Source organism: Gobio gobio (genome assembly GCF_949357685.1).
Source record: "Gobio gobio genome assembly, chromosome: 22".
Lineage (NCBI taxonomy): Eukaryota > Metazoa > Chordata > Actinopteri > Cypriniformes > Gobionidae > Gobio > Gobio gobio.
The window spans coordinates 30,667,656-30,677,976 of record NC_137118.1 but is presented as its reverse complement, the minus strand read 5'-3'; the positions used below and the strand labels follow the sequence as shown (position 1 = coordinate 30,677,976).

At 35.3% G+C, this 10,321-nt stretch overlaps 1 protein-coding gene across 1 annotated transcript; it reads left to right on the top strand.

The window, feature by feature from the left end:
* The first annotated feature begins 455 nt into the window (after positions 1–455).
* Positions 456–3,750, top strand: ovca2 (OVCA2 serine hydrolase domain containing). Its single transcript, XM_079804238.1, has 2 exons — positions 456–833; positions 2,572–3,750. The coding sequence occupies exons 1-2, from the start codon at positions 668–670 to the stop codon at positions 3,087–3,089; spliced, it is 684 nt and encodes a 227-aa protein (XP_079660364.1). The 5' UTR covers positions 456–667; the 3' UTR covers positions 3,090–3,750.
* Positions 3,751–10,321: the final 6,571 nt, after the last annotated feature.

Here is a 10,321-nt window from a genome sequence, read left to right as displayed (position 1 = left end):
ATGAACTAAGGATTTTGAACAAGAGACTGGCAGGTAATCCATGGTGTTTTGCTATATGTACGAATTATTTTGATAAATGCACTTACTGTTTTGCAAATGTACCAAAGCGACTGAGAAAAACTGTAAATGAAATAAGTACAACATTTCAATCCGTTGCAATCGTATTATAAAATAAAAATAAGACATTTGCAAATGAGAGGCTAAAGTTTATATGAGCCACTAAGAAAAGAACACCCTACACATTTCTTTAGGGAACGCTTGCCCCCTGGTGTTTTAATTCGGAACTATATTTTTGTTTCTGTTTTTGGAAAACAATAAAGTACAATTTATGGAAAGCATCCTTGAATTAAACATAAAAACGCATTTTATCAAATGGCTTTAGTGCTAGCTTGTACTCTGCGACTTGTACAAGTTCATATAATATTTCCTAAGCGGAACTCTTGATTCGTTATGTTTCCACACGGCCATGAATCCGTCGCATATCTGTTGTCAAGTTTTGTTTCTATTTAGACTTTCGGATATAATTAAATTTTTTTAAACAATATAACTCTGTAGTGTTAAGTCAGCTTGTCCCCGTTTGTTTGGACGTGTGTACTTTAGCGTTAGTACCTTATTTCGAGTTTGGAGAGGCTAGAAAACTATAAAAAGCTTTGACAGATCATTAATAATGTCTAAAGCTGCTGTTCCTCTCCGAATTCTCTGTATTCATGGTTATCGACAGAATGGAAACTCGTTTAGAGAGAAGACAGGGGCTTTACGCAAACTATTAAAGAAACAAGTGGAGCTGGTGTATATTAGTGCGCCACACCAAGTTCCTGCAATTCAAAACAAAAGTGAGTATAAAACTGATCATATTTGCTATACCTCAAACACTAATGGGTTGTCTAGCATTATATATTTTGGAATAATTAAAATAAGATTTTTTTTATTTTTGAAAGAAATGTATTTGATCAAAAATATTGTAAAACAAATGTTGTGAAATATTATTGCAAGTTAAAAGAACAGTTTTCTTTCCTATTTATTATGGTATTGGAAAGATGTATTTTCAACATCATTACTCCAGTCTTCAGTGGTGCATGATCCTTCAGAAATCATTCTAATATGCTGATTTGTTGCTCAAGACATATAGGGGTGAAAATGGGGGTTACGCGGGGGGACGGAGTAACTTACGGGGAGTGAATTTCGAGGGGGGACGGCGTTCCAGTTGAAAAAAAAAAGGATTTTTATTTTATTTATTTTTTAATTAAAAGGATTTCCATATTTTATCCACTCAATAGTCTACAATATAATAGACATAGCGTATACGTGGCAGTCTGCAGCCAATGGAAATTCTTCTCCATCGGTGCGCGTTTTATTCCTCACAGAACTTCAAAGCAGACCGTTGATGTAAATTATTTGGAATGATTAACTGTGATTTTGATCGAAAATCTTTAACAGATGCCATAACAAAATCTTTGAAATAGATAAAGCGGTGTTAATGTAGAAATTATCCGGTCTACAAATAATAATAATAAATAAATGTTTATCTAAAAAATTATCCGGCGCACTTGCCCGAAAAGAGCTCGGATTCCCATTAGGTCTATATATCGAGTGAAAACTGTAACGTCCAGAAACGCACACTGTTATCCAGAAATACATGCGAGATATGCACAAAACACACACAAATGCCGACCCACGCTGATCAAAACTGAAAATGCAATGAAAATACAGGCCAAGCATGTAATGAGGCTACCTGAAAAATAAAATAAGGATTTAAGGGAATAAAGGGGAAAATATAGCTTTTATTTATAGCAGTTTTATTATCAGTGATACTAGCCTTCATAAAAAGATGCCATTACTACAAATATTTAAAATATACTAAGTTGTTTCTACATTATTTTGGAGAGTAACTGTGAAATTATTACAATATAAAAATATTAAAAACGCAATGTTTTTAATCGTGATTAATTACAGAAAAAAAATGTGTAATCAATTGACAGCATATACAATCTGAATGTTCATATTGGATAGATTCCGCCTAGTGATTTTCGACCATTTCCACCACTGATTATAAATCAATGTTGAAAACAGTTGTGCTGCTAAATATTTTGGTGAAACTTTGATACATTTCCATTCAAAAGTTTGGGTTAAGAAAGTTTATAAATATATATATATATATATATATATAAACATGTTACACTGTATAAAAAAAATATTCAGCATGCAGATTAATAATGTGAAGTGATTTCTATTTAAAATAAAAGCTGTTATTTTGAGCTTTCTATTCGTCAAAGAATCCTGACATCCTGAATAGTTTCCACAAAAATATTAAGCAGCAAAAACTGTTTTCAACACTGATAATTAGAAATGTGTTAGATTGATTTCTGAAACATCATGTGACACTGAATACTGGAGTAATGATGCTGAAGGTACATCTTTGCCATCACAGGAATAAATAACATTTTAAAATATATAAAAAAGTCTTAATTATTCCAAACTTTTGACTGGTTGTATACATTCAAACTTATAAATATTTAGATCTATTTCCTACGCAAGTGTCACTGCTGAATCTTTCTATTTTACTGCAATCAGCCAATCAGGAGCCAGAGAAGATGGCCAGTTGTGGTGAAGAAGATCAGAAGGGCTGGTGGTTCTCTGATGTCGAGGCACAAAGTTTTAATGCTAAGCAGGAGTGTGAGAGCAGCCTGGGTCTGGAAGAGAGTATAGAGGCTGTGAAAACTGCAACGAAGGATCTCGGCCCTTTCGATGGCATCCTGGGCTTTAGTCAAGGTGCCGCCCTGGTGGCCATGCTTTGTGCCCTGCAAGAACAAAAACTACAGCCTGATTTCAATTTCCGCTTTGCCATTCTGGTCGCCGGATTCCGCAGTGCCTGTTCCCAGCATCAGCGGTTCTACAAAGGACCAGTGCTAACAATCCCCTCTCTGCATGTGTTTGGACAGGATGACCGTGTAATTCCAGAGGAGATGAGCCGAGATCTACTGCCAACGTTTGATGGAGCTCAAATCCTCGTTCATCCTGGTGGACACTTTGTTCCGGCGGCATCCTCACACAGGCAGACATACCAAGACTTCCTTAAGAAGTTTCAGTGAGAGGATTAAAGAATATCTTGGGGTTCCTGAAATAAATCAGGACAAGTGAATTATAGCTACATTATAAAAGCCTTGGACATTGAAAGGGTTATAAAATGATCTTTTACACTGTTCTCAGGAAAATGGTTACTTGAATACAGACTTTCACAGGTATGCAGTGCAGTTTCATTTGCTGTCTAGCTCATTTGTCTGACTGTCTAGGGATATTTGGGGGTTCAAAACTAGTTGGGCTCTGTGGCATGGTGTATAAAATAAACAGATAAAATATAATATTTAATATAATGTTTTTTATTTGGAGTTTGTAAAATATAATTTGTAAAAAAAATATTATTATTTTTTACAGAAATGCATGTATTGGAAGTAATTACATACATATTGATGTAAAATGACAACATCAATCTGTAATTAAACAGTAACAAAAATGGTCAAATGACTGGCAGCCAAAAAAAAACTGTAAAATTAAAATAAAATATCCTAATTAAAATAAACCAAAAAAACAGTTATTTTATTTATTTATTTATTTTTATTTCCTGAATTATTACAATCAAATTCCTTCACTGTAAAAAAATTGTAAAAAATAAAAATGGTCAAATGACTGGCAGCATCAGCTGCCAAACTAAAACCCTAAAATTAAAGTAAAATATGATAATTTATATAAACCAAAAAAAAAGTTATTTTACAGGTATTTCCTGAATTAATTCAAATGACTGGCAGCAACAGAGCATTACACACTAACATATCTCGTAAGATCTCAGCATCTTCACTTAATACAATCCAGTTTGACTTTATTTCTTTCATACAAATTTTCTTGTTGAGAATTATAGGTTTAGATGTTGATGTCATATTGAGAAAAAAAAGAAAAGTTTGATGTCACCATTATGTTGATCAGTGTATGCTTTAGTTGGGCTCTTGACCAGTGACTTTTTAACATTAGCATGAATCTGTTTCACATTCACATTAAAATGTTTTTTTTTGTTTGTGAATTTAGTACATGGGTCCTCAATTTTGGACCTCAAGATTCAAGGTGTGCTCTCCAATTGCTATTGCGGTACTTAAGATGTCATATGCCATTCGGTCTGTGCAGCGCTGATGCATCTTGAACAAGCCAAGCCTAAGCTTAACTACAACTGACTTCTAGCCACAGCCTTAGATGAAATCAAATGAGGATCTTAGCAAAGGGGGATTAAACAACTCCACAAACAGCATTACCAGCTTCACTTATTACTAACCAGATTGACTTCATATCTGTCACACGTCTACAGAATTTATTGTTGAGAACTGATGTTGATATTTTATTGGTCAAACAATGAGCTTGTGACCCTTTTGTCTTTCTAAAGCAAGTTTATTTTAAGCAATTGCAATAGTGTTTCATAATAAACACTTGAGCATTTCAGAATTTTGGGGTTATTGACTGATGTTCAGGTATAGCAAAGCTGTAAAAAACAAATTTTCAATTTCACTTCTCATACAATTACAATTATTCATACTGCAGTGCATGCTGGGATTTTTGTACTCTGGTGATACCCTGCATGAAACTTTTTGTTTGTCACCATTGTTGAGATTAATATGCTGATTCTTGATGTCTGTGTGTGTCCGAATAAAACAGTAGTTTAAAATCTTGTATGCGCTATTTGACTTTTAATAGCTGTATAGCCATTCTGGAAAAATTTAAAGTATCATACAGTGACAGTGTGGGCTTTAGATCAATAATTTGATCAGTAATTTAGTTTAAATGGTTAATTTAGTTTATTATTTAGATGTATTTCGATGTTTAGTTGAAAAATTTAATGTCCCCAACTGAGCACGCCAATTTTTGTCACTTGACTGAACTGTAATGCAGTACTCAGTAGCTTTCATTATATTTGCCAGCAATAGCACATCATATGTGCTAAGTGTGAAATGCTCTTTAATGACATGTGCTGAGTCAGTCCACAGCCTAAGCAATCGCTCCGCTCTTCTCCACTATGGTAACCCAGTGTAATTTAAATGGTTAGAATAATTCCAACATAATTAAACATTAAACACTAATAAACAATATAAAGTATCCCCCTTTTTCTCATTTTGCCCAAAAACACATAAAATAACACTAAATTTCAACAATTTTACTCTAGTCGTCAAGTCCCAAGCAAAGCATGCTGGGAACTACAGTTTCAGCAAAAATCATTTTCGAGTACTTAATTGGTTCACATTCACCCCAAATAATTTAATCTAGTAGATTGCACATTTTAGAGAATTACATTAATCGAAAGCAATAAAATCATGTTTAGAAGAGAAACACAAATTTGTTGCGTAGATCACAAATAATACGATTAAGTAAATTGGACAACATGTGTTTTCCTGTTTTTTCAGTGTGTTTCATTGGCTTGGTAACACAAAGCCTCTATGTATTTATGACAAATCATTGTTTAGTGACTTCAGATGCAGTCAGACCAGGGGTCTCATTTATAAACGTTGCGTACGCACAAAAGAATGCGTACGCCGCTCTCTACGCAATAATTGGTATTTATAAAAAGCAAACTTGACGGGAAAATGTGCGGTCCTTCACGCAAGCTCTGACCCAGGCGTACGCACAAAAACGGGTGAAATGAGAAATGGCGACACCGTCGGCAGATGGAAGAAACACGTGAAAGTGTGTGAAACTGTAGAACGTTGTGTAAAAGAAATGGCTATACTGCCTCTCATAAATAACATGAAGACTTCACAAAGCAAGTCTTACAATTAACAGCCTACACGAACACCCGTTTGATCGATCTGCAGTGTAAAACAAACGAAAATTACAACAGAAATGCAAATTAACACATATTTGCAAAAAGAAAAGTGAAATATGTTCTGCAATAATATTGCCATGTTATGCAATTCATCCTCATAAATAATATGGTAAGCAGAACGAAATAATGTAGCCTACAAAACTGATATTCTCGTCAATGTGTCCGTCTGGCGGAGCAGATATAGATGCAATTAGATAGATAGATAGATAGATAGATAGATAGATAGATAGATAGATAGATAGATAGATAGATAGATAGATAGATAGATAGATAGATAGATAGATAGATAGATAGATAGATAGATAGATAGATAGATAGATAGATAGATAGATAGATAGATAGATAGATAGATAGATAGATAGATTAATTGTCCGCTGGGGAAAGTTGTTTTCATAGTAAAAATGTATTCATCAGCTACGGAATCATATGGTAGGCCTATTCATGCATATGCCTTTAGTTTGTTTTATTTTTGATAAAATAACGTATGACGTATGTCTCAACCATTCAGAAAACTGCAAGAAATTACATTTGCACTGAACTATTTCACATTTCCACGTAGATAATAGGGATAGGGATTAATAGGGATTCCCCAATAATTGCCGGCAGTCTCTCATCAAGAGGGGTCAGCTCCGGTGTCCCCTCTCCCCCACCCGTGGCAGACACACTCTGGCGATGGAGCGCTAGGCGCTTTTTTGCCTCGACTTTGATGTCCGACCATTTCTTTTTTATTTCGGCCATGGTCCGAGGTTGTGAGGCTACAGCATTTACGGCGTCTGCAACCTTTTGCCACTCAAGTGCCTTTTTGGCATTAGTAATGCCCACACTGTGCCCTCCAAACAAAATTGTTCTCCTCTTTTCCACCTCACCAACGATAACTTCTACTTCACATTGAGTGAAGTTACGTTTTTGTGATTTCCTCTCTGTGTTTGCCATGATTTCGCAAATTATGAATATTAACTTGTGGGCGTTTCACGGACTATTTATGAGCAACCATGGGCGTGACACGTTCGGATAAATCCGAATATTTCTGTGCGTACGCACGTCCTATGTTTCATCCGTACGCCACTTCTGACGCAAATCATACGCAAAGTTTTATAAATGAGGCCCCAGGTTAATATGATTATATAGTCATTCAAAAAAAAACTAACATCTTCTGATTTCACAGTTTTACAACATGATATACATTGTTGTAGAGAAGGCTCAAGAGCCTAACTAAAGCAAACACTGATCACCATAATGGTGACACATTTGATTATTTTCAATAAAACATTAACATCTAAACCTCTGTTAGTTCTCAATAAGAGCTTTCGTATGAAAGAAATAAAGTCTGGATTGTAATAAGTGAAGATGGTGGGGTCTTGAGAGATCTGTTAGTGTTTAATGTTCTGTTGGGTTTCTGTATCGTCTGTTTTGTGGGTCTCCATTGTGCTGAAGAGTAGAGCCTGTGCTTCAGTCCAGGATGGGCCAGAAATCATTGGCGTTATGCTGCATGTTGCTTTATTTAAGAGGCAGTAACTGTGTAGTTGCTGATGCAGTGACAGTTACAGTAAGTCATGTGTGCTATTTCTGGTTAACTGCAAGAGATTTGCATTTTATAATGAATGTGTTTGTTAGTAATAATTCTGGAAATATTATTAAAATAAGAGTGTTTTTCTGTAAAAGTTTTTTGTACTTTATTTTAATTAGGGTATTTTACATTCATTTTATGTTTTTTGTTTGGCAGCACTGTTGACAGTCATTTGACCTTTTTTTGTAGATTTCTTTTTTTACAGTGAAAGTATTTGATCTTAAAGGGGTCATATAATGGTACATGCACTTTTACAAGTTGATTGTACGGAAATGTGTGTTGGCAGTGCCTGTACACAACCATCCTATAATGATAAAAATCCATCCAGTGTTTTTTTTTTTTAATCTCCTTATATATTTTCCCGTCTCAAATCGAGCCGTCTGACGTCACACGGTCGGACGATCCTCCCACGATTGTTAATTTACAGCAGCAATAATTGACAACACAGACCCGCCCTGAGCAAGCTGTCATCATAGTCTACCATTGTTGATACGCTGGAGCAGAATGGCGTCTAAGCGATTGTGGTGTTCTGTTCTTGGGTGTAATAACGAACACAGCAGTCATTTTGATGTTCCTAAATCCGAACCGCAGAAGACGCAGTGGCTGAGTTTTGTTTTCGAAGGGAATATTCCCCCCGATCAACGTCAATGCTTTCATGTTTGCGCAAATCATTTCTCACCAGACTGCTTTATAAACGAGAGTCAGTATAAAGCAGGTTTTGCTAAGAAGCTGCTCCTAAAAAAAGGATCGGTACCAACTATTCGTGTTCCTGCTGCACCTCCAGAAGAAGTGAGTGTAACGTTTAATTAACCTTTATATTAATCTTTGCAAATCGCTTGCACGCTTCACGATGAATGCGGCTAAAGTTTACAGGGTAAGTTACATTACGGCTTTCTATGTATGACGTTCTCAATATAATTCATAATCCCACGTTTATAATGAACAACGCGTTATGGTTATTACAAACTGTGTACGCTGGTGATAAAGATAACGTGGTAACACTACAATCTGTCAATGAACTAACGTATACATCAGTAAACACATAGCATTCGTATCTCACTACGCTACCCTGCCAGTACAAAGATAGATCAAAGTGACATTACGTTAACCAACCATTCAGAAACGTTATAAACGTCAGAAACCTTAATTGTCGAACCTCGTTGGGGCTGTCATCTTGTTCCGGGTCCGACTCCGGTTCAAATTGATACGGTTGCACTCAGACTCCCATTGCCATTCTTAATCCAAAATATTCCCTCAACTGTTGTCAAGGCAACACTCCCACTGAACAGAGGGGCGGGGTGAGCAAAGCTCATTTTCATTTAAAGTCATATGCACTGAAATGGCTTGCTGAAAACAGAGCTGTTTTTGACCAGGTAAAATTAGTTTTTTCTTACAATAGTAATGATAATTTTTAATTAAAGTATATTACAAACTTTCCATTTAGACACTAAAGAATCATATTAACTTGTACAAAAATGGCCTTATACAACCCTTTAATAATTCAGGAAATACCTTTAAAATAACAGTGTTTTTCTGTAAAACATTTATGTTAAAGTTTTATGCACTCTATTTAAATTAGGATATTTTACTTCAATTTTACGTTTTTTGTTTGGCAGCCGTAGCTGACTGTCATTGACAATTTTTTACGATTTTTTTACATGTATATATTAGGAATCCACCAAAATGAAAACTCAAAAAACTAAAAAAAAAACGAAATCAAAAATTCTGGATGCACTTGGCCGAAAACTGAAACCGAAAATGACCTTTTTTAAAAAACAAATGATTAATTTCTTATTTTAAATTATTTTTTGTATAATTGTATTATCATTAGACTTTTTAATTAAATTTAGTAATTGTACTGAATCTAATAATAAAAAAACAATACAATAAAATAAAATAACCACACTTTTATTTAAAGTAACACACCACAATTTGACAGAAAATATATTAAAATAATATTACATTTAAATACATTAATATATTATTCTTTATTCAGTTCTACGCAACAGAATCAGATTTAATTAGGGCTGCTAACAAATAAACTTTTTTCTAGTCGACTATTAGTAAAAAAAGGCCTACAATCCACAGTCTCTCTCGCATAATTTGGTGGAGGATTGGTGACAATCTGGTGGTTCTTCAGCAAGGCTAGAATCAGGCAGATACTTTGTGAAGGATAAAATAACTCAAGCCCCGTACAAGATTATCCTGAAAGAAAAATAGCTTCCTTCTGCTCTGACAATGTTCCCTAACTCGACTCCTCTCTTCAGATCCTTTTCTATAAATCTTGCATACAACTCGATACAGACAAAATTCTTTTTTCCAGTATTTTCTGGAATCTAGTGGAAACAGCCCAAACTGTCTGCAGGGTGCTAGAGCACACAGGTCCTGAGTTGTTTTCAAAACTTAAAGGTGTCATGAACTGGCTGTGTGTAAAAATGTATACTGTTGCCTGAGGTCAACTTATGACGTTTGTGTGGTTTTTACATTCAGAAACATCATAATGAATAAGTAATAGGCTATTTTCTGCCTTGGTTTTGACGCTCTCTGAAGAAACGGTCGGTTTTGATGGGCGTGCCGCACTGAAGACTTGGAAGTAAATGCCCACGGCTAGGATTGGATAAGATTTGCATATTTAATGAGATTCAGCTCATCTCAGAACATGTGGGAATTGTTTTGAAAGCGTCTGGGGAATCGCTCACAGGACTCGCAAAATATCTTTATCAAACAAACACAAAGATTAAGCTCTCATCCACCCGCGATTGATTGGAATGTTGTCGCCCGATCAGTGAATATAACCGCAAACCGTACACACATACACATACACACACACACACACGTGCGTGCGCGCGCAAGAAAGGAATGTTATTTCACTACTTAAGCTATCCCGTCAGCAGGCT

Excerpts from the sequence above, each read along its gene's own strand:
- ovca2 (XM_079804238.1), top strand. The coding sequence starts at position 668 with ATGTCTAAAGCTGCTGTTCCTCTCCGAATTCTCTGTATTCATGGTTAT. Across the intron at positions 834-2,571 it reads TCCTGCAATTCAAAACAAAA|CCAATCAGGAGCCAGAGAAG; the intron begins GTGAGTATAAAA and ends TACTGCAATCAG.